General features: G+C 45.3%; 1 protein-coding gene across 2 annotated transcripts; it reads left to right on the top strand.

Moving 5' to 3' along the window:
• On the top strand, positions 1 to 25,676 carry STOM (stomatin). Of its 2 annotated transcripts, XM_040631824.1 has the most exons (8): positions 1 to 89; positions 10,594 to 10,697; positions 11,800 to 11,872; positions 12,945 to 13,027; positions 16,497 to 16,700; positions 17,853 to 17,987; positions 23,658 to 23,893; positions 25,401 to 25,676. In XM_040631824.1, exons 1-7 carry the CDS (start codon positions 29 to 31, stop codon positions 23,850 to 23,852), a joined length of 855 nt encoding a protein of 284 aa, XP_040487758.1. In that variant the 5' UTR covers positions 1 to 28; the 3' UTR covers positions 23,853 to 23,893; positions 25,401 to 25,676. The 2 variants fall into 2 exon arrangements, with proteins under 2 accessions (XP_040487758.1, XP_040487756.1); XM_040631822.1 differs by having other exon boundaries at positions 23,658 to 25,676.
• Positions 25,677 to 26,961: the final 1,285 nt, after the last annotated feature.

Raw genomic sequence — 26,961 nt, 5'->3', positions numbered from 1 at the left:
TGAGAGCGGCGCCTCCGGCTCGGGCAGCATGGCTGAGAAGCGGCAAACAGGGGACGCCGAAGCCCGGCGGCTCCCCGACTCCTTCAGGGGTGAGCCCCCCGCCGTCGCCCACCGCCCCCAGCCCTCCCCTCGGGAACGAGCCACAGCCTGGCTGTCCCAGGCTCGTCTCCGTCGCGTTTGAGCCATGCGACCGCTGCTTTAAGCTTCGGTGACGCTGAGAATAGCGAACCCTGCTCTGCGGGCTGGGGGGGTCAGATTTAGGGATGTTAGGGTGCAGAGTGCACAGCGGCTTGCCTGGCACCCGGGGGACGCACCCACTGCAGGGCACGTTTCCAACACTGAAGCCAAGCGGGGGCTCGCGTGCTCCAGCGGTTGCCAGATGCCGGGGCCCTGGGCCAGCGCTTCGCGTTTATCATCTCGTGGCATGCATGCGGGCAAGGAGATGCTTAAGTGACTCGCGGCCAGCGAGCGGTGGAGCCGGGGCGCAAACCTGCACCCCACACCCAGGACCCTGCGTCTTCCTGTCGCGCGACCCCCCTTTCCTTCCCACCCCGTCCCCTCCAGCCAGCCTTCGCCTACTCCCAGAGTGAGCCCCCCCTTCCCCGGAACTGAAAAGAACTCCTGCTCCCCCAGCCCTACCTCTGGCCGATTTCATCTTAAGAAGCAAGACTGACCTGTGAGGTTTTGCCCCCGCCCCTCACATATAAAAGGTTACATTTGTGGAAGAAAAGAAGAAAGTCTCTTTCTCCTCTCTTCCCAGCTTTACTTTCTGCCCTATCCTGCCCCCTCTTTACTCCCTTTGTCCTGGGGACCTCGCCTTCGGGGCTTTTGTTTCTCACCAGGAGTTCGTTAAGTACTCCCACCCTACCAGGGCCCTCCCTGTCTTGAAGGAAAAAACCTTGAGTGGCCCATTTTGTTTCCCTGTGAAGGAACTAGTACCCTTGAGAGGGCTATCACTTTGAACCTTTATTGTCTAACTCCTTGGGGTAGGGGTGGGGTTGCAATAGAGAGGTGACAGTCCTCCCCGGAGGGGGGGGGGGCTGGGTCCCTCCCAGGGGCTCATAGTGATCCAAAGGAATTATTTCTAAGGATGGAATTTCAGACAGGCTGACAGAGAGAGCGACATTTTAGGGGGGCTGGGTGGGCTTTTCCAGCATCCCACAAAGAACATGATATTGGACTTAACTATTCTGATTAGTTGTAAAGCAAGCTTTGTCCACCCATCTAATATAACTCCCATTCCTTTACCCAACCACCCTTCCCAGGAGCATCAAAAGAATTATCCCTCACTTTTCTCTGCTAAGCACATTGGAGAGTTACTTTCCCAAATCAGTAGTGTAACAGGAAGGATGTATTTGACGAAACGGATACTGAAAGAGGTTGAATTACTTCAGAGTCACTCAGTTTATCATTAATGGGGCCATATTTTAAATCGGGTTTTGACCGACTCTCAAACTTGCAGTCCACCTCTTTCATAGTTGGTTGTCTTATCCTAGATGGGAAGGTGGGTAGGATACTTCCCTCTGTGCCCTGACCTTTTCTGGTGGGAGACAGAGGGACTATGAGGACAGTATTAGCAGTTTGGTGAAAGCAGTGGGAAATCTATTTGTAGACGTTCTTTGGGAATACACGTGATCTGTATTTATACTTAATATCCCTTTGTTTTTTCATGGTCACAGACCAGTTTTCACTTCTAAGTTCTTTTTCTTGGTTCTACGATTAACTTTTTTTTTTTTTAGACAGAATGTTTTTTCAGACTCTAATGAAAACTGTGTGCTCCTCAGAAAATTATACATACAAACAAAATTTTGCTTAGTCTAGTGAAGTCTAGCATCTTTTTTTTTTTTAATATAAACTTTTGAGATCCAACACTGGTAGGAAAGCCATTACTAGAATTTATTAAATAGAATTTATTGAGTGCTTGCCATGGGTCAAACAGAGCCTAAGTGCTTTACAAACATGATCTAATTGCAGTCTTCTAACAGCTCCACAAGGAAAACATTATCCACCATTTTACAGCAAGGAAGCCAGGGCTCAGAGTAGAAAAATCACACATGTGTGTGCTTCAGAGCTAGGTTTCAAAGCTTGGCTATGTGATTTTCCATTTTCCCTATCCTAGAGCTACCTCCAAAATGTATACCCCAGAGAGGACCTTCTCAGACGTCAGTACTTCACTGAAGGTGAGAGACAACAAAGAAAGCCCAAAGGAACCTAGCTTCAGTCCAGACCTCTTGAATAAGACATCTCCAGAAAGCTGCCTATGAGGGAGGCAGTGGAATAGAAAAGCCCAAACTCTGTCCTTTTGTGATTTTGCTGACAGTCTTAGGAATATGAATATGACCAAACCTAGTAGGGCAAGAGCCAGTGCCTTCACTTTGTAATGAAATAATGCAGGTGGATTGCAAAGAAATGTATTATTATAATTAAGAGGCATGTCAACAGAATATATCCCTTTGGGAGAATGCCTGAAAATAAGCAGAATCAAGGGACTGATTTGTTTATTTCAGTTGTTACAGCTGATCAGATTGGGGAGAACTTTGTAACTTCTTTAATAATTAATCTGAGTTAAACCATCAATGGTCATAAATTAACTCAAACCAATGACCATGTCTAGTAAAGCTGGCATATGCATATATGTGTGTGTGTGTGTGTGTGTGTGTGTGTGTGTGTGTGTGTGTATTAAGACGTTTCCTTATTATATGTTCTTATTACAGATAGACTATTTGTCTGGGTTTATATTATCTTGGTAAAGGAATTACAATTGTCATGGTAATACATTGTGAAGTGTGGAAGGAAAAAGGTTAGATTACAGTCAGTGGGAAAAAGGAAGTGTGTGTCAATTCTCCTTTCTCCATTCTTTTTGAATCTTTGTCTATACTCTGGGATTGGTAAAGAAACTTAAACCCCAGGCATTTAGCCTGACATTTCAGTAGATTAGCCTCTGAAGATGTCTGTCATAAAGTATCAGCCAGTAAAAATTATACCAACTTTGTCCAGTTGTGAACATACTTATGGTAAGAGTGGAATTTAGAATTCAAAGATCTGAATTGAGATCTCAATACCATCATTTACTACCTGGGTCACCTTGGGTAAGTCTCAGCCTCCCTCGCCAATTCTTTATCTCTGTCCTGGACATAATCTTACCCGTAGTAACTGTCTCCCAAGGTTTCAAGAATCAAATGAGAAAATTTATGTGAATGTACTTTTGAAACATTGAAATGTCAACTATTGAGATAATTCATTAATGGGGAAAACAAAGAATGAAGTTAACAATGACTATTCAGAAAACCTAGTAATTATTGCAGGGAATTTAACTTTATGGGCAAAAAGTTGTATGAAAGACGGTCCAAGATGATTTAGAGCTGTGTTGTCCTGCTCAGATGTAGTCTGTTTCTCCTCCAGAGATAGAGTCCCCAGGCAGATTGTTAGTCTTGATATTTTCTCAGCAGTGTTTAGGTCCCAGAAGGCAATTCACTTACTGAAAAGTTTATGCCTATAAACTGTATCAATATGATCTTTAAGTTGTAATAAAAATAGCAGCTGCTATTTATTGAATACTTCCGAGCGTCGAGTACTTTTTGTTGGTTTTTATATGAGATAAGTATTGTTCTTTTCCCTCATTTTACCACTGAGAAAAGTTAGTGGTAGAATTGGAATCTGATTCCAGAACCCTGAGCTCTTAGCCACTGCTCAGCTTCTTGACCTCAGTTGAAGAACTGTGCTTCTGTCTGCCCCGCCCCACTTTTTTTTTTTTTTTTTTTTTTTTTTTTTAAGCAAGCTCAATGCCCAGTGTGGAGCTTGAATTCATGACCCTGGGATTGAGAGTTGCATGTTCTACCAACCGAGCCAGCCCCCCCCCCCCATTTTTATATAAAATGTTGTTGCCCTCCAAAGACTTTTATGAGAAAAATTTCATTGTAGATACTTTTAAGATGTGCAAATAAAGGAGCTGGGGGGAAGAAAAACACAATGGAAGAAGGAGGAGGGGTTTTGTTCTCAATATATTTCAGCTCTAGTCTAAATTTAATTCACTTAATAACATTATGAAATTGTTTTTCTCCAATTTTTCTGAATATAACTGTTTCTATCTTTCCAGCTATGGGCAATATTCAGCCCAGACATATTCATTCTGACAACTGCTTTGGGACAGAGAAGGATTCTGAACTGTAGTCAACAATCATTTACTTGGGAGATGTTTTTCGAGTACCTGTTTTGCTCTAGATGTCTGCTGTATTAGCTCATCTATCTTCACATTTAACCCTCTCAGGAGGTACTCCTATTGGCCCTATTTTTAAATGAGTAGATTGAAGCACAGAGAATTAAGAAACTTTCACAAGATCATACAAATAATAAACGGCAGAGCCAGCTTTGAAACCATCATGCTATGTCGTTTTAAGAAGATCAAAATCTATGAGGAAGATAGACCTTGAATAGGATAATGACAAGTATGCTAAATGTGTTTTAGAGGGGGTAAAGTGCTTTAGGCGCTTTGGAGAGGGGGGCCTATTTAAGACTCAGGGGGTTCTAATTTAAAATTACTCATGACACCCTCACCTCTTTTTCCTCCTGCTTTAGGGCTAGAACAGTCGAATGGAGAAAAGCTACAGAAAACCCCCAAGATGCTTGGGAAAGAAAATATTTACACTTAATTTCCTTACTCTTTTCAAGCAATGCGAAGGACTCCTTTTTTTCAACTTGTATTGGAAATCCTTCTTAAAAGGGTTTGTCCATTCCCTTTTTCTAATATCTCATGGTAAACACCTTTTATGACTCAGATCCCATAATGCTTCACCAGTATCGGATCTTTTGGTCCGGTATTGTAGCCATAGATGGTTTCTAATAGGGAGGAAAAGGTACTGTCACCAGCCATGGTTCTTAACTTGATACCATCTGGCCTGAAGTCACTCCAGCCGGGAGAATAATTTCTTCCCTAGAGGTTTAAGGATACGGGCATTCGAAGAACTATAAACCATGCCTAATTAAAATAATCATTTGAAAGATGGGTTATAGTGTGTGCTTGTTGCTTTGAAAGCCTCTGCCCAAACAAATGCAAGTTGTGATCTCCAACTAAATACTGACATTTTTTCAACATACATTTATTGAGTCCCTACTGTGTGCTAAGCTCTGCCCCTCTCTCGCTCCACCTGGTGTCATTTTTCTCTCTGCAGTGTGCTGCCTCATTTTTGTTTCTCTCTTCACTTTTTTCTCCATTTCTCTTCTTTTCCTTTTCTTCTGTTTTTTCCCTACCCTTCCTGTCTTTCTTTTTTTTTAATTTATTTTTATTTTTTAAAAAGATTTTATTTATTTGATTGAGAGAGAGAGAGCACGAGCAGGGCATGGAAGGGCAGAAGGAGAGGGAGGATATAATCAGAAATATTGTATCCTGAATATTTCTACCTTTCAGAAAAATTCAGAAATTGCCAAGACCTTTCATTTCGACCTACCGTTGCTCCTTAAAAAGTGCTGTTAGGACCATGCTGTGAGCATGTTTGTGAGACCAAATTCCTAGCCCTCTTATCTCTCCCCACCCAAACAGCACTGTTCTTGGCAATGCACGAAGCGGTGAAGAGCTTCACTTGCCTTCCAGGAAAGGGGAAGGAAAAGATTGGCCTTAAATGTTGCTGTTCAGGCCTTGCAACAATCCTTGGGCTCATCTTTTTCGTTTTGTGTGTATTCATGCAAACGAATCTTGAGTTAGATTTTCAGATATTGTGTAAGACCTTTCTGGCCTTTCCCTGAAGAGGAAATCTAATCTTTTGAACTTTAGAACAAAATTTCAATGATAAATGGAATTTATTATTGCACATGATTTCCAGCAGTGCCAAGTTCAGTAGCCCTTTTAGTAAGTCAGCTGATACCGTATCATGAACGACATGTAGAGTTCTGAAATTATGCCTGTGTTATCAACTTGCAAAGATTATTTTACTGCTTTTTTTGGACGCTCACCCAACAAAAATTACCATACAACTTGTTTTGTTTTGTTTTCATTTGTTTCGTGGTTTTGTTTCTTTTCTTCTGTCTCAGCTCAGAAAGTCTTTTGCTTTATTACCCTGGAACTCCAGGAGGAATATTTCATACCTACTTTACAGACTTTTGTGAATATTAGAAAGATGATATATAAGGAGTCCACTTGTGGCTGGCAATGTGATAGACATTCAATAAATGGCTATTATTAGTAATAATTAAAGATACCTCCAGAATGAGAGAAATTTAAGAATTATGCAATTTCATCTTTTCAGCAAAATTAGTTTGCACAATAAAAATGCATGGAAATTTTAGTAAGTGTATATGCGAGCAACAGAGTTTCTATTTGGGAAAATTGGACATAACCTAAATGTTCATTAGGTTCATGGAACAATGGACTATTACTATTCGACCTTTAATAATGAAGAGTATGTGCTGACATGAAAAGATTTCACAATATGGGGGGAAAGCAGATTCAAAATTATTATGTATACCATTATGTCATTAAAAAAAAAAAGCAGGGTAGGAAAGGTTTAGAGGACACATAGCAAGGCAGGAAAATCATCGCCTTCTAGAGATAATGAAAGTATAGATAATTTTTCTTTTTTTAATTTCCTTAGCTACAATTTCAAATTTTTATGAGGACAATATTTTACTTTTAAAATAAGAGAAAAAAGCAGTGTTTTTTTTTAAATTTATGTCAGTTCCGTGGAGATAAGCCCAGTTTGAATATTGAGTTAAACAGTGTTGATGTATCCACTTCTATCCATTGTCAAAACCTTGCTTTGGTCAGTTAAAAATTTAATGCAGTTTTCAGAAGAGTTGGTAGTCAAAGAAAAAAATCAACCGTGGCCAAGTAGCATTTATGACCAAGTGTCATGGGATCACTAATCTTTAGGAGTGTTCCCACCCAGCAATAGCAACCAGAGTATCTCAGGAATGCTGATTGCTCAGTACTTGTCTTTTACCTCATGCAGCTGGTAGGGAGGATCCAATCTTCAAAGTAATGAATGAGAAACTTGAAGGGAATGAATTTCATGAAATCTGGGGGAGTAGCTGAGAATTTCTTTTCTTTGGCCCAGAAATGGTGGAGGATGAAGGGTTCACTGATAGCCTGGTGAAGTTGAAGCCTCACCTGTCCGAGGCATGTGATCTGTATACCTTTTAGGAGCTAATACCAGATGGGGACAAATTTCAAGGGTTGAGAATGGGATAGTTTAGGCACTAGCATAATACGAAACAGTGCCATCCCCGGGGTATACACCGATTCTTTCCAGCGGAGCATTTGAGATGTGAAAGACCAACCCAGTTTTTAGGATACTCACTTCATTTCTTGTTCCTCTTCATTTGTAATCCCATGTATTCATGTGGGGCTTTCAAAAACACGTCACAGTGGAAATGAGCGCGTGTACACGTATGCACACACACACACACACACACACACACACGGGAAGAGACTGGGCGGGAGCAAGAGAAGAATAAGAAACATCGCTACCCTCAGAGAGTTTATAGTCTAATATGTTCAGGACACAGAGCTATGAGCTTTGCCTGGAAACAGGAGGCTTGGGCAGCATTTTAGAAGGAACCAGATGCTGTCAGAAAAGTATTTGTGGCCAGTCTGTTCCTTGTTTGGACCCCAGTTCACTTTGGAAGCCTAGACCTGAGCCTGGCCACCAGCCTCGAGACTGTCATGCTATAAATAGGCCCAGCTGGAATTAAGAGGCCTTCCTCAGTAGGAATATCAGATTCCATTCTCAGAACTCCGACCATGCTTTCCCAGTTTGGATACTGTATTGAGAAAGTGCTCCAAACACGAAAACTCCTTTCATGAGGATTTTTTAATTCAGAGGCAAAGGACCGAAGGAGTGAATTGACTTAGAACATGAGCTCTGGGGTAGGATGACCTGTGTTTGAATCCCAGGTCCTCCTCCGTCAGTGTGGCTTGGGAAGGCTTTGTTGCTTCAGTTACCCCATTTGTAAAATGGAATTAAAAATACTTAGGGTGCCGGGGTGGCTCAGTCGGTTAAGTGTCTGCCTTTCGCTCAGGGCGTGATCCCAGGGTCCTGGGATCGAGCCCCACATCAGGCTCCCTGCTCAGCTGGGAGTCTGCTTCTCCCTCTCCCCCTGCGTGTGTTCTCTCTCTCTCCCTCTCTCAAATAAGTAAAATCTTTAAAAGAAACACTTAACTTCACAGGGCTTTGTAAAGAGTAAATGACATACACGTCTCGAGTAACTGAACACAGTGCTTGTGACACATCGTCTATAAGTGACAGCTGTGATTATCGTCAGTCGTGATAATGCCTAATGGAACTTCCCGCGCAAGCAGCAGTGTGTCCTCGCTTGGAATATCCTCTCAGTAAACTGTCAACGACCCCACAAACTATAACTCAGAAACCTCCGGGAGACTAACTTAGGGCGCTTTTATCCAGGTGTGCGTAGGACGTTTACCTCACACTGTGACACAGGACCAGAAAACCACAAAGTCATCTGTAGTATTTCTGGGCTTGCATCCTGTGTTTCAGAGCACTTGACCTGGAGGCCACCTTGTGTCCCTCTTCTCCCATGCTGTCAGCCTCAGCTCTGCTCATCTCTTGGCCTGCTGTGGCTTCAAAGGCCTGTCTCCCTGCCATCTTTGCCCTTCCCAGCCATAACCACTGCCCGGCCTGCCTCTTCCCCTCTTGCCGATCTCCCTCGTTATTAAGACAGTTTCCTGGAAATATTGCAGAAGCTTTCTGTGGTTCATGAGAGAAGTGATCGTATCCCTGGGCCTTCTCCGTCCCTCCGCCCTCCACAGAGAGGAAAAACAAGCTAGGAGTGTGGAAGATGCTGGATACGGAAAGTGGAAAACACAACCCAGGAAGTGAAGGCGGTTTCCCAGGATGGGAGGGAAGGCAGTCCCAGACCAGCTGCTCGCACGACCGAAGAGAGCAAGTCCAGACACTCCTTCAAGAGACACTCTCTTAGAAGAGGAGATTGGTAGAATACCTAACCCTTGTGAGAGGAGACAGACCATTGATGAGAGCTTTGAGGTTGAATCAATACATGCATTAAAAACTAAGCAGAAAGAAAAAGCAAGACATGGAGAAAAAAACCAAAAAGTGGTATGGGACAGAAAAACGAATTAAACATCCCTACCTGGCTTAGCTTTGAATTGCATTTACATATTCATGAAATGTAAAATCTGAAAACAACCTAACCAAAATGATGATATAATTAGAAGGAGGGGTATATTTATGGGGTGCAGAGAAGCTAAATCCTCTTCCATAGTGGAAAGTCATTAAGTCATGCTCAAAGTGGAGAAGGCAACAAGTAACAACATCAGCATTTTATTTAGAAACATGGAGGTATAGACCAAAATACTCAGCCAACAGAGCAGTTGCCTTTGAGGAAAGCAAAACTGGAAGAGGTAAGCAGGGGACTGCTCTCTTTTTGTACTAATCTTGGAGAACTTTGGGACTTTTTAAACTTTATACAAGTATAACTGATAAAAAAAATTAAAACAGAAAAAGCACAGATGAAGGGCACCTGGGTGGCTCAGTTGGTTAAGCATCTGCCTTCAGCTCAGGTCATGATCTTGGGGTCCTGGGACTGAACCCGGAGGCGGGCTCCCTACTCAGCGGGGAGTCTGCTTCCCCCTCCCCCTGACCCTGCTCGTGCTCTCTCTCTCTCTCTCAAATAAATACATAATTTTTTTTAAAGCACAGATGCATAGCAACAAAGGCTAAAAAAAAGGTGAGAATAATAGAGGGGAGAAAAATAGTTCACAGATTTTAGTTATAAAGGTGTGTGGTTTGGAAGAATATTCATCATCTCTGGATTGAATAATTTCCCCCTTTTTATACTTTTTCTGCAATTCTTGCAGTGGAGCGTGTATTACCTTCCTAGTAAGACAAGAGCTAGTTCATGTTGCAGGAAAGGAAGCAATTAGAAAAGTGAGAGGAAAGCTATGTACAAAGATGTTTATGATACATTGTTAATGATCCCAAGAAACCAGAAACAGTGTGTCTAATCATCCGGAGAAGGGTAATAAATTACGGTGCAGGTGCCGTGAACTCGCATGCAGTTCACCTTTAGTTAAGCTGCCTGTCAGCTTAAATGCTCTTTGCCTTCCTTCCCTGCCCTTTTGGTATCTTCCTTAACTGTTATGTCCTTCAGGAAGCCCCTCTGACAACCTCCACCATCACGTACCCGCCCCCCCCCACTGTCACCTCCGTCCTAGCTGCGTAAGTTACCCCTATTCTGTGGTTTCAAAATGCTCGACAGTCTATGTCTACACTTACCGCCTAATGTTATAATTATCTGTCTTGCCCCCTGAACTTGAACTTTCCTGATAGCTGGGATCCGATCTTACTCACTTTTACCACTCCAGGGCAGAGCACAAGACATAATAAATATTAGGTGCCTAATAAATGTTTTCAGGATAAAAAATAAAGTGGGAAATCCTTGTCACGTTAAGTAGATGAGAAACAGCAGCAGCTGCACGTCAGGGTTGTTACAGGGCTGAGACGGGGAAATCCGTGTAAAACGGTAGATGCCAACGAGCTTCGGTGTGTTCAGTGAACAGAGGGTGAAAGTGGTGGGAATGTGCTGATCACAATGACAAGAGTTGTATATTTTTTGTTTGCACAGATGGCCCCAGTACAGGCCTTGGACCTTGTGGCTGGATTTTGGTGGCTGTCTCGTTCTTGTTCACGGTTATAACTTTCCCAATATCGATATGGATGTGCATAAAGGTAAAGACTATGTCACTGGAGTCTGCAAAGGGTTCACCCCGTCACCACATAAGCCCACATTGTGTGTACGTGTGTGAAAAAGAGAGAGACCTACCGGCCTGAATTCTTTTTCCTTCATCTCTCCCTTGGAAAATTCCCTCCAGTCACCTCTTGTAATGGGATTTGGGGACTTCCTTTCAGCCATGGTCCAGGCAGTCCTTCTCATTGGTTAGAGTAAGGATCCCCATCTGAAATCTTCTGAAATCAGGAATGTGGGGTGGTCCTGTCCAGAGTCCAGACACTGGGCTTTGCTTGCTGGCTCCATTGTTCACTGTGTGACCTTTGCCACGTTTCCTCCCTGTAAAATGGGAGGAAGTAACAACACCCACTTCATAGGGCTGTTGTGAGGATTAAATGATGTATTTAAACATACTTATCCCAATGCCTGGCATATGGTAAGGGCCCCCCGATGGCTGGTTATTTTTTCCATAAAGTTATTAATACTTCGACAAATGACTGTCATTTACATCTTCCTAGGAAGGTAAAATATGCTCCAAGAATTTTCAGATAAGTTTATTATTATAATTTAAAGGAATCGGGAGACAAGCTATGGGAAATTTAGTTGGTTTTTGTTGTTTTTTTCTGTATTAACAATGCATGAGTACCTGAATGGTGACGGTAGCGGCTGAGGAGTGGAGTTACGGATTTGCGGCTGTATACTGCCCAAATGGCCCAAATTTTATACGATGACTATTGCTTTTATAATCAGTTAAAAAAATAGTAAATACTATTTGGTATTATGTGCTTGGTAATTAAACATTGGACATGTTATTTATAGATACTGTTTGGATTTTATTTTATTTTTTTTAACTTTTATGTGTTTAAGAAATCCCTACGCCCAGTGTGGGGCTCAAACTCATGACCCCGAGATCAAGAGTTGCATTCCCTAAAGACTGAGCCAGGCAGGCACCCTGATACTCTTTGGACTTTAGAGAAAAAACAAAATAGAGGCATCTCACCTGTTTAGAACAGAATATATATTTAAGAAGCCATCTATAAATATATAGCATATATAAATAGTTGTACTCCTCATGTTAAATTATTATTTGTGTTTTTAACCTAGATCATAAAAGAATATGAAAGAGCCATCATCTTTAGATTGGGTCGCATTTTACAAGGAGGAGCCAAAGGACCTGGTCAGTACTAGAATTCTGGGTGGTTGGCCTGGAGACTGAAATTCTTCTCTTGTTGATGTGAATTCCCTCACGTGGGTCCCTTCTCTGTCGACTTGGAAAACCGTAACAGACGCCGCGTAACAATAGCAGTGGTGCTGGCCAGTCCTGTTACAATCACCCTTTCCTTCCCTGGGCTCCCCTCCCCTTCCCATCCCAGCTGATAAGATTATTTTGGGCCAAGAATAGCCACAGCTGTGGAAGTTGGAGCATGAGAATTCCTACTCCTAAAGGCTTCCTAGATTTTATTCTCTATGCCTTTTTGGGGGCAAACTTCCCTTAAGCCCTACTGTATTCCAGGCTCTGGGAATTCAAGGGAGGCTAAAATATAGTTCCTGCCCTCCAGGAGCTTGCTGTCTAGCGGGCACTAAAAGGAAACCGTTACAATCCCACGTGATAAGTCCTATGACCGAGTCATTGCAGATAGCTGTGGAACCCCAGAGACAGGTGACGGACCCCAGCTAGTAGGATGAGACCAGGCTTTGGAGGTGACATCTCAGCTGAGTCTTGAGGCACGGAGAGGTGTTGGCCAGAGGGGTGGTGTTCCCAGCAGAAATGGCAACATGGTGCAGAGCGATGCAGGGGCAGTGTGATGGGCCCAGGGGCCTGCGGGTAGCTCAGCCCAGCGGGAGCACAGAGCTCGAGGAGAGGGGAGCGGCCAAAGAGGGACCCCGGGGCAGATCATGCGGGACCCCGTGTGGCACGTTCAGGGGTCCATAGGTCAGGAAAGATTGCTGTGCTTTGGTCGAGAAAACGGGTCAAAGGAGAGAACCTGGAAGACCTAGAAAGACGTGGGAAGGATTGCATTGGTCCAAGTGAAACCCAGACGCCCAGTGGTGGTGGAGTCAGGAGATGACGTCACGGGCCTCGGTGGCAGCAGTTGGGTGGGGGGAGAGAGCAAGAGGATACCATTCCTGGCATCTGGCCCGTGCACTGAGACGAACTAGCTGCCTTCCGCTGGCTACGTTGGTTCTGTTAGAACGAACGGACAAGGTGCCCGTGTCGCTCGATAATGTTCTGTGTTTCTTTGTTGCAGGTTTGTTTTTTATTCTGCCCTGCACTGACAGCTTCATCAAGGTGGACATGAGAACCATTTCATTTGACATTCCTCCTCAGGAGGTAAGGTGGGCTTTTGCCATCAATAACAGAGGTCATGTGTGAAAGTCGCTGGCGATGAGAGAAGCACAGACTATGTTGGTGGTGAGAGCATGGGCGTAGAGCCTGTCTGCTGTCACCATTTTCTAACTGTGTGGCTTTGAGCAAGTTCCTTAACCTCTCTGTACCGTAGTTTCCTCATCTGTAAAATTAGAGGTCATAATAGTAGGACCTACTCTTTTTTTTTTCTTTTTTTTTTTGAGATCGAGAGAGAGAGAGAGAGAGAGAGAGAGAGCATGAGCGAGCAGGTGGGAGGGGCAGAGGCAGGCTCTCCGCTGAGCAAGGAGCCCGACGTGGGGCTTGATCCCAGGACCCTGAGAGCATGACCTGAGCCGAAGGCAGACACTTTATTGACTAAATGACTGAGCCACCCAAGTGTCCCTAGGAGAACCTGCTTTAGAAGGTTCTTGTGAGGACTACCTGAGACGTTATATGTGCAGTGCCTAGAATAGTGGCTGGTAAATAGTTCGGTGCTGCTACGTGTGTATCATCACCAAGCGTGGCGTAATGTTGACGTAAGTGTGATGTTAGCATTATCATGTTTGTCATCCTTTTTCCTGCCACATTTCTCTGCTATGGGTTTCAGATAGAAAATCCGGCTTAGTGCAATATTCTCCTTAAAGTTCTTGATTGTATTCTGGATAAAGAATTAGGAGCTGCTCATTTGCCATTTTAGATGAAGCATGTAATGCTTTATAATAGTAACACTCTGTGCTCTTTCAAACTACTTCACAAGTAATATCACAGTGGAAACTCACAGCAGGATCCTGGAAAAGCGTGTAACTGCCGTGGGGCAAAGGGGTTCCACCAGACCAGAGTGGCAGAGCCGGGAGCGACGTTCAGCTCCATGCTCCATGCTCAATGCACCCGACGTTCGCTCCCTCATGGCCCGTGACGTAGTGAGGGCCATCCTGGGCCGCACGTCTAGGGAGGCATCATGACCGAGGCAGACAGAAAGCCTGGAAACAGGATGAAGGGAGGGACCGAAGAATAGTGTCAAGTGTTTCCTGGCCAGGGGCCAGGCGCACAGCAGGGAGGTGGAGCCTGGCCCTATGGCCTTCTCTTGTCCCCGATTCCAGGAACCAGCGTAGGAACCTCCTTGCTGGTACCCATCCAAGTAGTGGGTGAGGTCGGCCTTTATAACCCACATGCATGTAGGGACACCAGGAATGACTGATACCCACAAGAACAAGGCTAAGAGCTGTGCTGTCTTCTCTGCATGTGTTCCCATCTTTCAGAGAAGATTGACCCTCACAAGGAGCCCCTGGCAGGGCAGCTGGGAGTCCTGGCATTCTCCTCTGTAAACACTGCAGACATCTGGCAGGCTTGCTGGAAGCTGCTGCCTTCTAACGGCTCTCTCCTCTCCTGCGAGCTGCTGAACGCGGAGTGGATTGGAACTTGGCGAGCAGTCCTTTTTCCGATCCCCTGTGAATTTAATATGAAGGAAGATAAAAACTCTGCCCACGATAAACAGCAGGCAGAGAGGCTGCAGCTTTAGAAAGCTCTGGCTGTGGCAGTCGCAGGGGCAAGAGACTGTTTAGAAATGATACACATTTTCCTATCACATCATGGGAAATAATTAATTTTCACACAAAGATGGTAATATACTATTAGAAGTATTTTTAGATTATCAGAAGAAAAGATAACTGCTTTCCTGCCTGACGGGGATAAACAGCTATGGAAGACCGTTGTCATTACTACCTGCCATTTACAGAGCCCTTCACACTCGCAAAAGAGCCTGGTTCTACCGGATCTTCAACTTCAAAGCAGTTTGCAAGCAATTTGCGTAGAACTGGGCAGCGTTATTAGCGCCATCTCAGAGATGCGGACTCTCTAGGTCTAGCAGTTTAAGAGCCTCACTAGGGATCACCAAGGAAGATACAGGAGGTACAGCTCAGGTCTCCTGACCCCCCCTCCCACGCTCTGCCTCAATCACTGTATTCCTAGGGTCACGTTTCAGGTCATCTCTCGTTTATTCACTACCTGCTCTGTATCCAACAGTCTGCCACTGCTGGAGATGACAAAGACAAACTGCCCTCAAGAAATGCATAGTCCAGGGGTGCACGGGTGGTGCAGTCGTTAAGTGTCTGCCTTCAGCTCAGGGCGTGATCCCAGCGTTCTGGGATCGAGCCCCACATCAGGCTCCTCTGCTAGAGGCCTGCTTCTTCCTCTCCCACTCCCCCTGCCTGTGTTCCCTCTCTCGCTGGCTGTCTCTCTCTGTCAAATAAATAAATAAAATCTTTAAAAAAAAAAGAAAAGAAAAGAAATGCGTAGTCCAGTAGAGAGGCAACGAGGTCAACCAGTAACACGGTCACTGCAGTAAGGTGCAAAGTGAAAAGTATTTAACCCTGCCGAGTGAGGGAAGTTTCACAGAGGAAAAGACACTTGAGTTGTGTCTTGAATAATGAGTAATCTTGTGCCCATCTGATGGTGTGAGGGAGAGGAGAGGAGAGGACATCCAAGCAGAGGGGACACCGGCACGAAGGCCTGGGACACGGAACATGGTGTTCGTGGGACCTACCGCTTGTCCTGTGTAGCGTGTGTGCAGGAGGGAGTGGGAAGGAGTGAGACCCAAGGGCCGGCTGTCCAAGGACCTGTAAGCCAAACTAAGCCTCCCTGAAGGGGGTAGGAAGAAGCATTGATGCATGATGTCCTGGAAAGCATTTTTATGTAGCATGCTATAAAATATATTTTTACCCTGACCTCCCCCTATAACAACAGTCCTCATTCCCTTCGGTTCGACCTCACTGTGCTGCCGTAGAGAGTTCATGAAGCCTAGGTTCTGCCACAGCACCGTGCCATCTCGTGCACTGTGCTCCCTGCCCTGCATGCTCTCACGCCACCCTCGGGAAATTATTTCTTCCTGCAAGACGTAGTCCAGGTGTCACCCCTGCCACCTACAACTGTCCCTCCTTTGTCCCATCAAGGCTCCCTTGATTCCCCACCCTCTTTGAAAGTACGAGTCGGTGTCTCCAGATGTGTTGAGTGATTGAAGTAATGTTTTTTGTTAAAATTCTAAAGGCATTGTTAGGATGCTTTGTTGTCTTCGTCCATTCGGGCGGCTATAACCAGATCCCACCCACTGGGCGACTCATGAACGACTGAAATTTATTGCTCCCCATCCTGGAGGCTGGAATCCAAGGTCAGGGTAGCAGCAGACACAGTGCCTATATGAGGGGCTCCTTCCTCGTTCCTAGATGACCATGAGGGTTCAACCCTCAAGACCTAATCATATCCAAAGGCCCCGCCTCCTGCCATCACACGGGGGTTGGCTGTCAGCTTCTGAATTTGGAGGGCACACAACATTCAGTCGGTAGCACTTACTAAAGACAATCAGCCGGTGTCTTAGATGTTCTGTAGAAGAACGCTGCCTACAGTTCTGTTAAAGCAGGAGTTGGTTGGCAGGTGTAAAATGGCTTTCTTTCTGTTACAGATCCTCACCAAGGATTCGGTGACAATCAGTGTGGATGGCGTGGTCTATTACCGCGTCCAGAATGCCACCCTGGCCGTGGCGAATATCACCAACGCCGACTCGGCAACCCGTCTTTTGGCACAAACAACTCTGAGGAACGTCCTGGGCACCAAGAACCTTTCCCAGATCCTCTCCGACAGAGAAGAAATTGCACACAACATGCAGGTGAGGCTGTGAGTCAGCGGAAATTCCAAGATGAAGCCAGAGGGTTAGCGGTTGGCTAATCCAATCAGGGGGAATCACTGGCCGACCTTTTTCTCGTCATAGGAGGGTTTTCTCAAACTCAATGGAAGGGAATATTTTTCACAAATAGCTCATGATCAACAGCTCAGATACATGCATTATTTTTTTTTTATTCCCTTCAGTGTAGGGTTTTTTTTTCCAGAATTAGCAGGAATCTTTTTTCTTTTTTTTTTAATTATTATTATTTTCTTAAGATTTTATTTATTTATTCAACAGAGAGAGAGACAGCCAGCGAGAGAGGGAACACAAGCAGGGGGAGTGGGAGAGGAAGAAGCAGGCTCATAGCGGAGAAGCCTGATGTGGGGCTCGATCCCATAACGCCGGGATCACGCCCTGAGCCGAAGGCAGACGCTTAACCGCTGTGCCACCCAGGCGCCCCAGCAGTAACCTTTTTTCTTTAGCGTAATAGTTCTGAGGCCTTTCTAGAAGAGTGCGGGTGTCGTGAAAGCTGTATTCTCTGCGCGAGTCCCATGACTCCCTTGTAACTCGTATGCGTTCTGAACTTCCTAGAGTTCTAGATTATGAGTTACACCTGACTTGTCCAAAAAAGATGAAGTACTAGAATCCGAGATCTTGTTATTTGTGTAAAGGTCATCATGTGTCAAATCTATGACCTTACCTGATGCCCACAGCCACCGCAGGAAACAGAACGGAAGGTTTCGTTCCTCCCCTTGTAAAGGGACGAAGCTGAAGCACAAAGTACAATGGCTCACCCGGAGTCACATTAGGTCCGGCGCTAGCTGCCACCTATTTTAATAGTAAAGCATGATCGGGAGACCATACCCACTGGTTTATATATTATCCACGGCCGCTTTTGACCTACAACAGCACGGTTAAATAGTTGCAAGAGAGACTGAAAATAAACAATCACTGTCTGGCCCTTTGAGGACAAGTTTGCCAACCCCTGCATAGTAACAGACCCGGATCAGCTGCCCGGGACCCGGCCCGGCAGAGAGTAACTAACGTCTCTCCCGGCTCTCCCCCAGCGCCCTGTCCGCTCCCCAGCCCACTGAGCTGCCCTCGGCCTCTGGGCTGGGCTGAGCATTCTTCGCTGGCCTTCTCTCTTCCGAACAGTGTACCCTGGATGACGCCACTGATGACTGGGGAATAAAGGTGGAGCGCGTGGAAATTAAGGACGTGAAGCTTCCCGTGCAGCTCCAGAGAGCGATGGCTGCAGAGGCAGAAGCTTCCCGGGAGGCCCGCGCCAAGGTAGCTTTGCTTTCTTTGCTTTTTTCTCTTCTCTTCTCTTCTCTTCTCTTCTCTTCTCTTCTCTTCTCTTCTCCTTTCCTTTCCTTTCCTTTCCTTTCCTTTCCTTTCTTCTTCTCTTCTCTCTTCTCCTTTCCTTTCCTTTCCTTTCTTCTTCTCCTTTCCTTTCCTTTCCTTTCCTTTCTTCTTCTCTTCTCTCTTCTCCTTTCCTTTCCTTTCTTTTCTTTTCTCTTTTCTTTCTCTTTAATCTCTTCTTTCTTTCTTCGTTTCTTCCTTTCTTTCTGTAGTTTTTTTTCCTATTGAGTTTTCTTCTTAATTACAAAACAGTAAAACATTGATATAAAAATGGAAATAATCCTCAAGTGTTTAGTCAAGTTGAAAGCCTCCCTGTCGCTTCGAGCCACATCCCCCCAGGGGCCACTGCCCGGGACAGCTTAGTGTCTATACTGGGGCTTTACCTGACGTGGGTGTTAGACTGCTGGCTTGTTTGTTTTACGAAAGTAGGGTCATACCATACCTATTGTTCTCTACCTTGCTCGTTTCGCTGAACGACATCCTGTGAGCACAGCAGTGCGTGTAAAGCTACCTTCTTCTGTGACTGCGTGTCCCATACTGTGTGTTCCCGGTCCCCCACTAAGCACAAATTAACAGTTCTGACTTCAGAGCAACTGAGCAGTCCCGTCAGTGTGCTTACCATTTGTTCCTTCCCTATTTTGTTTCATTCAAAGATTTTATTTTTTTTCTAATTATTCTCTACTCCCAGACATCGCTGATGTCTGCTTCCCCCCCCCCCCCCGTTCCTTGTCATCCCCATCCCTGCCTACCTCTGGAGCCCGCATGGGTGCGTGCCCCCGATGAGAGGTATCGAGGAAATATCTATTCATCTAACCTAGGAAACAGGACTTCTGGAGCTAATACATAAGCACACCGGGATATCTCGCCAAACCCACGGTAGGGAAGCAGACTCAAGTCTCCAGAATTGGAGCCAGGGACCGCAGAATTGGAGTCAAGACTGAAGGGAGCTTATCATTCCATCTCCTGGGCCCCACCTCACTGCTGACAGCTGGTGGGCAGAGTGTCTGACTCCCCAGGTGAACACTAAAGGGGACAGACCAGCCTTGATTCCAAATTCACAGCAAGGAGATTTTCTTTGGTCAAAGTTTAGTCAAAAGGGCAAAGTCAGATATTAATAACGTCCCACAGGCCCTTGCCTGTATATGAATGGGTGGAGGAAGAGGGTCAGTTCTCATAGGAGGGGTTGCTATGAACTTGACTGATCTCCCAAGACACAAGGAGCAAACCAATCTGTTGTTTTTGTTGGAAAACAGTAGTAGCTGGAGATAATCGGCTAAGCACAAAACCCTAACCTTCTAGTAGGAAGCCCTTTAAGCCACAAATCGGGAACTATAATTTCTTAGCCAGCACCAAATAGAACAGTAAATCCTTTGACACTCTATGCCCAGAATTTTCTACTAACCAGAATGGTTAGGTTTTCCTAACGTGATAATTAATGCTCATGAGGACAACTTGGTAATCCTGCAGAACCCGCAGGTGCTCTCTCTCTCAAAGTCATCACATTTAGAAGACTAAGTGACATTTCTGGTAACATAAATATGCCCTACGATAATCTAATTCGTATTTTGAAAATTAGGAATTGCTTTTACCTAGAATGTGTCATTAACCAACAGCCCCATTTCCAAGCCATACTGAATGGAACTTCTCATACATAGACGGCTTAGACTATCAGAGCCCGAAAGGTCCTTGGAGATCACCTTCTGAAGGTGACAAATAACCTGGCCCAGATGCTGCCCTCCACCCTCCTATTCCCCTGCCAGTAATTAACCACAGCACTGTTTTCCCCTGAGCTTCGACTTGACCTCAGAACCCTCCTATTGCCCTCCAGGTAACAAGCCTCAACTGCTTGGAATTGGCTCCAAAAATGAACCTTATTTGCCATCCCACTATTCAGATGAAAAAAATGAAGCCCAGGAAGTTTATGTGATTTTCCTCAAGATCACACTGTTGATGAGTGGCCGTAGAAGTTAGAATTCCCCTCTGCTCCTCACTGCTACCTCTGGACTTACCGTGATGGGCAGAGCCTCTGTGCAAGTGTTTCCACCAGCCAGGAAAGAAAATTCCTGAGAACAATGGGAGGAGATGGAGGAAGCCGGTTAGAATGCTGAATTATTGGGCTCCCACTTAGATGAGACCGTAGGGACCATCTAGAATATTCTCGTGGACCTGGGCAGTGACTGCCTTTAAGATGAGGGTGAACACATAGAATCACAAGGAGCCTCTCCCTTCCGTAAAATACAGTAACCGTGCAACCACCATAAGGCCAAAAACTCAAAAATCATGTATTCAGGTTCTCATGGAAAAGAGGGAGTCTGTCTCTTCAATACGTAAATTGTGAAAGAAAAGGGGAGGGTCTCTAGACTAAGACACCAGAGAGAAATTCCTCAAGTTAATTAGCCATCAGGGAAATGCAAATTCAGATCACACGCAGATGCCACACTGGATATCCACCAGAATGGTTAAAAAAAAAAAAAAAAGAAAGAAAGAAAGAAAGAAAGAAAGAAAGAAAGAAAAAGAAAAGACCCGCATGTGGGTGAGGGAGGACCAGGCGCTCTTAATTTTGTTAGAGACTCTAAATTTGGTGCCTCCACTTTGGAAAACCATCTGGCAGTGTGTACCCAACAGAAGTGCCCTCGTGTGTTTACTGAAAGCCACGTACGAGGGTGTCGACAGCAGCATTTTGCGTTACCCCAAACTGCAAACTGCCCGTGTGTCCCTTGCCGTCAAATGGCTAAAGTGTGCTTTCTTCACACGGAGGCGCACCATGCAATGAAGAGAATGACCGTCCAAGTGCCCCCAAGCGTGGTTTGAGAGGACGGAGCCGGGCACAAAGGAGGACAGATTCTCCCGCAAGCCTGACAGTACGTTAGCCGAAGCTCTTTCTCAAGTGTTTAGACCCGCTCTTAACGACTTGAAATGTAATACCTTTCCGCTTGCACCCTTCCTGATTTCCTTTCTGGTAACTTTCGAAAGAATGCTGGCACGTGCTTTCAGGCTCATCTTCCCGGGTCTAGTCATCTATTAATTGAGTGGGTGGAGGGGTAATACATCCTGATAAATTCAGGTTTTTGTCCTCTAAACTGAGTGCCTTCTCTCGGTAATACCATATCCAATTTCCCCCATCTCACCTAATGGGACCACCCAGGCAACCGAAACCTAGAAACGGGGGCTCCACCTCTGTTCCTCTCCCTCCCTGTACCCACTCAGCCCCATACTCTGCTCTCCTGACAGCCCTTCAGCCTGTTCCTCCCTCCATCCCCACTACTGGCAGATGGCCCCGGTCTCTCTGGGGCTGTCCCACCAGCAGCTCTCCGTGTCTCCTCATCTGTCCTCAGACATCTGTCAGCATGTTTTCTCCAGCGAGATCTGATGAGGTTCCTGCTGGAAACTGTTCAGCACCTTCCCACCGGCTACAGGCTGCAGACCAAACACCACAGGCTCCCCTCTTCCTCACACCACATTCAGCCGCTTACATTTTTCTAGAATGCGCCCGCTTTTTTTTAACCTCGGTACCTTTCCATGCGTGCTGCCTGAAGTATTCTTCATCTTTGTCCAAACAGCAAAGCTTTCGTCCCGTCCTGTTCAACTTCTCTATCTCACCACCTCACCTTCTGCAAAAACTGCTTTCCTCTGAGGGCTAGCACTGTGCCTTGTACCCGTCTCTGTCAATGCTTGTCACGCTGGGACGCAGCTGGCTGTGTCCGTGCCTGTGTCCCCTCCTTGACCAGTTGCCGAAGGAGGCAAGGGGTCCACTCTCTCCCCCTAGCTCCTGCACAGGGCTTGACCCCTAGCTCCCCAACATTTACTGTATAAGTAAGTGTAACTCCACAGGTCCTAAGACCTTGCTTCTGATTCTGATTCTCACGGGAGCATTCTGAACCATGAGTATTTTGAAATCCATGTGAAAATAACCTAGTGGAACAGTACAGTTAAGCTTGAGGATCCTGGTATCTCACCCCTCTTCTGAGGATTGAAATAAAAGGAGCTGCCTTGTTTGGCTTCCAAATCTTCTATGCTTCAAGGTATAGGTGGATCCGAAAGTCAGGTCTTGACTTCCCACTCGCCATTCCTATACAACAGCCTCCATTTATACGTACCGCACGCAGTGCGGCTTTCTGTCTTCCCCCCCGTGGCCCAAGAAGGCAGGTGCTCTCCTACTTTAAGAAGAAGAAACCGGAGCTCAGAATGTTAAAGAACCCCCTCGAGGACACTCAGCTGGTTAAGGGTTTGAGGTTTGAGCTCCAGCCTGTCTCACTCCAGAGCCTCCCCACCACCCCAGTGACGTTCAAACTTTTATGTTCACATAACCTCTCAAAGAATTTAGAAAAACTGTATGTCCCCATCACACATTTTAGATAGACCTATAAAAGTTTTCGTTTGAATTGATATACTTGGCTGAGCATATAATCCCTGGCATGTTTTAAATAGTGACATTTTACACTAAAACTGTGAACCTCATTCTTTTAAATGTATCCAGTGAAATTCAAATAATATAATGACTCCGTCGTCTATTTAAAATATGTAGATAAGCTCTTCATAGTCGGGCATGTTTCACTGTCCCTTTTTCTCCTTATATTTTCACTCTACCTCCTCCACGATTTCTTTTCCTAATACAATATATTTTGTCATGAATTATTTTATTACTCTACTGCAACACATTTAGTATTGAAGTTAAAATTAATTTTTTAAAAAAATTCATGCGACTACAAGCAAGGCATTTAAATGTTTCAGAATTTCTCCTTAATAATTTTTTTTTACTAGAAATGCTTCTCTTAGCAAGATGAAGAACTCATGTCTTTGTAGCTGGCTATTACGTATTGCCAAAAGATTAAACATCAATTCTGGTCTTAACTTTTCATTTTTATGGATCTAAGGACTAAGAACCTTTGCTTACATAAATAAGTGGGTGGAAACAGAAGTTTTGTTTAAAGTCACACCATGCAGTTCTTTGTACTGCCTCTGAATTTATGTGCTAAAAAAATTACATAGCGATCTTCATCAAAAAATATATATTTTAAAGATTTTATTGATTTATTTGAGAGAGAGAGAGCACAAGCAGAGGGAGTGGTAGAGGGAGAGGGAGAAGCTGACTGCCCGCTGGGCAGGGAGCCTGATGCGGGGCTCGATCCCAGGACGCTGAGATCATGACCTGAGCCAAAGGCAGGCACTCAACCTACTGAGCCACCCACCCGCTCCTCAGAAAGTATTTTTAATGGTCATCAACTTTCAGTTCTGTGAGGTTCTTTTTCCTTTCTTAAAAATCAAAGAACTGGAAAGCCATGTGACTTGCAAAAGGATTCGTATCCAGTCGTTGGTCACTCTCCACCCCTACACAGTATTTCGAGTTGTCCCTTTCTCTGGTCCCCTGAAGCGTGCACCAAAGATCACAGTAAAAGAGGGCGTCTTGATCTCAGGCACATACGCAGGCAAATCAGATATGAGAAAAAGGACATATGGAAACTGGGTAACTGGAAATTGCTTTCTTAAAATGTTTTGGCTCGGCCCTGGAAGGTTTAATGTACGTACCTGGGTTTGAAGTCTGCTGGTGGACAGCTGCCTTTTTCTCCATTTTGACTGCTCCCTCCTCTCGTGCCATAGGTCATTGCAGCCGAGGGAGAAATGAACGCATCCAGGGCCCTGAAAGAGGCCTCCATGGTCATCACCGAGTCTCCTGCAGCCCTTCAGCTGCGGTACCTTCAGACGCTGACCACCATCGCTGCCGAGAAGAACTCCACGATCGTCTTCCCCCTGCCCATAGACATGTTGCAAGGCATTGTGGGGGCAAAACATTGAGCCGCCGAGGCCAACGCAGAGATGTGCCCTTCCTTTCCAGGGTAGAGTGGGGACCGAATCAGCCCGTAACCTGTAAGGAGAGAGGAGGGCGGGACCTCGACTATCCTTCCTCTCTTTCCTTTTCCGTATGTTGACTGCAAGGTTCTTAGAATGTGTAGTGATCCTAGCAACAGATGAAAATTGTTAGCTTGTAGATACTGAGAAAGAGAAGGGGTGCAGGGAAGGGACCGGTGATTTATAGAAGATAATTTCTTACTCTTTAAAATATTTTAAAGTTCATATATTTAGATCATTATGGAATAGGTTCAATCCCGCTTGTTTTGACTTTTCACTGGGTCATTCTGCAGGCAGGCCAAAGGCAAGAAAATAGGTTATGACCTCCACTTGACACCCTGGCTGGACAAATGCGTTGCAGAAAGCAAAGACCTTAGGCAATGACCAGCTTCTCTGGGCCACACGTGCCTTACTTCCGGGGAATCTTAAGGAAACATTCCTGCCATCCGCTTACTTTCTAATCCCAGGCCATGTTTCAAAATGATCCTCTCTCGAGGGGAGGCGTTTTCTTGCCTGTACCTGTCAACATTGGAGGAAATGGTCAAGATCAGTGAGAAAGATGATGTTAACCCTTGACATACTTTTAAATCCACTGTCACAAAGATCCTTTAAGAATAATATGTTTCTTTCCTTTTTTTTTTGCTCGAAACTTCTTTGGGCCTCTCTACGACCAAATGATTCCCCTGTGGTCTTTCAAACCAGCTAAATACTTGTCACAAAAGTGCTTTTTTCTCACTTTTGCCTATTTTCATATATCAGGTTCTCAATAGTTTGATTTTTTTAAATGACACTTTCTCTAAATTCTATAAACAATTGTTTATATACCCATTTGAATAGCTTAAGGACTAATACTTTTTTAAAAAAATGTCTTCAGAAAGCCATTCTGCTTTACTGTCTGCATGCTATTAACTACTGTACACTGTGAAATATTTTGGTTCCCAGTCCTGTTCATTGAATACTATAAGGAATTCACAATATATTGGGCACATTGTAGCCAATGAGCTTGGGGAGACACTGTCAAGCTTAGGATATATATATACGGATCTAGGTCTTTTTTCTACTTGCAGAATCCTCTTTTTCTGTCACCTGTGTCAATGCCAGAAGAGGAAGTGCTCAGCCCCTCTGAACCACAGCTGCTTATTTTGCAGTAATAGGAAGCACCTTCAGTTTTCCAAATGCCTGTGAATCTGAGCAACTGGCATTCTTCCTGCTGGTCCAAACACCTGAATGGCGACATTCCTTCTTGAGGCTCTGAATTCACCTAGACAGGTCTTCCCTACCCAGAGCCACCCTGCATCTCTGTCCTTAGCGAGATCACTCTGTCAGTCCCAGACTATGAGTGTCCTCTCCCCGATCCCCCATTTCCAAGCTTATTTTAGGAAACCTTGAGTCATGTATCCAAGTTTCCAGCTGAGTTTATTAGGTATATATGGAGCATTTTGGCTTGGAACCCAAGGTACTCATTTTAAATAATGATCTTATCTCTTTGGTGAGGCGGTGACCCATGAGGACCAGGAAACAACCCCACATCCTGGCTGAAAATCTCTTCTCAGGCTTCGAGTAACCGTGCTTCTGCTCCTGGAGTTTCCCTATTTGCAGATACCAGTCTTCGCCTCTCTGCCTCGTGGATTCATAGCCCAGTAGGTTGGGATTACATTGCTTGAGAGGGAGGAAGCATAAAAGGGGTCTAGGGTGAGTGTTGCTGCGAGAGGTTTTCCACGTGGCCTCCCTTTCCAATGCTGTACATAATAAAGTGTGCACTTTTACTCATTTTCTTGGGTGAGAGTCTGTTTCTGCCTGCATTTAGTGTCTGTGGATTTCGTTTTTCAGAGGTGGCGTGTGAGATCCTCCCATCAGTCCTGGGCTGGCTACATTGGCTTCTTCATGTGCTCTTTGTGGGCCAAAAAAAGGAGAGCTTACAATTGTCCATCTGTCATCTTTCTTGTCTATACTCCCTCTGGTGCACCTGCCCACTTATTTTCCCTGGGGAGTTGGAGATCCTCAGACACCCTGAACCCGTCGCTAGTTTAATTTCTCTTTGCTTTAATCCAAACAGGACAGGAACTCCCTTCTGTCACCCATTGGTCTATCATATCTGCAATGCCTTGCACACTGCCCGGCCCCAAGTACACGACCAATACCTACTGACCAGCCCAAGGTCGGACACAGGATCCGAGCCCAGGCCAGCCTCTTCGGCGCCTGTCATGGTACATCACGATGACATCCACATTGTAGATGACAAAACACAAGGTCACTTTTTTGAGGGGAAAAATTGTTAAGAAGAGAAACTATGTGGTTGATATGATACTGTTCTCAATTCACTATTTTGCCTTCGAGAGAGAAACACGAAGTCCAAGCGACTCTGTTGCCTCCACGACTTCCTTTTTCCGAGCACTGTGGAGCTCTGTCAAAGACCACAGCCACCAATAAACTGAAATTGGCCAATAAACCACCTTGAATGGCAGTAGAGGAAATGAATTCGGGGGCAGGTCTCCTTGCAAATTGTCCTCCCACAAGTTTCCAGGATGTGAGCTGGCTTGCCTAGACAGGCCTCCACCTGCCTCTTAGGGAAGGTTCTAGAGGCTCCAGGTGAAAATGCTTTTGTTCCAGAACTCCGCATTTGTCAAGTTGATTACTTTCACTGTGAAAGTAACCCTTTGGGGTGAGGCAGGAGTTACAAGATCAGGTCCGAATCCCTGAGCGTGACAGTTGAGGTTCCCCTGGATCCCACCCACCTCTCAGATGTGAGGCCTAGCACCTCACCCCCACCCCCGCCCCGGCCTTACAGGCTGTTGTCTGTCCCTGAGCATGACATCCTCCCTCATCGCTCCCTCTGTACTTGCTGCACAGTCTGCCTGAGAGGACTTGACCCCACCCCCACCCCCTCCATGTCTCACCTGGAAAATTCCTTCTCCACTCCCCTTGTCACCTCTGAGATGAATCAGAATCTCCAGAGGTAGGGCCCCTGGGGCATCTATGCTTTTAAAAAGCTCCCTGGGCAATCTGAGTGAGCAGCAGCTCTGAAATGGCAGTGTAAACACACACACACCCCCTT

Source organism: Ursus maritimus, unplaced genomic scaffold (assembly GCF_017311325.1).
Source record: "Ursus maritimus isolate PB19 unplaced genomic scaffold, ASM1731132v1 scaffold_17, whole genome shotgun sequence".
Taxonomy (NCBI): domain Eukaryota; kingdom Metazoa; phylum Chordata; class Mammalia; order Carnivora; family Ursidae; genus Ursus; species Ursus maritimus.
This window is presented reverse-complemented; position numbering and strand designations above follow the sequence as displayed.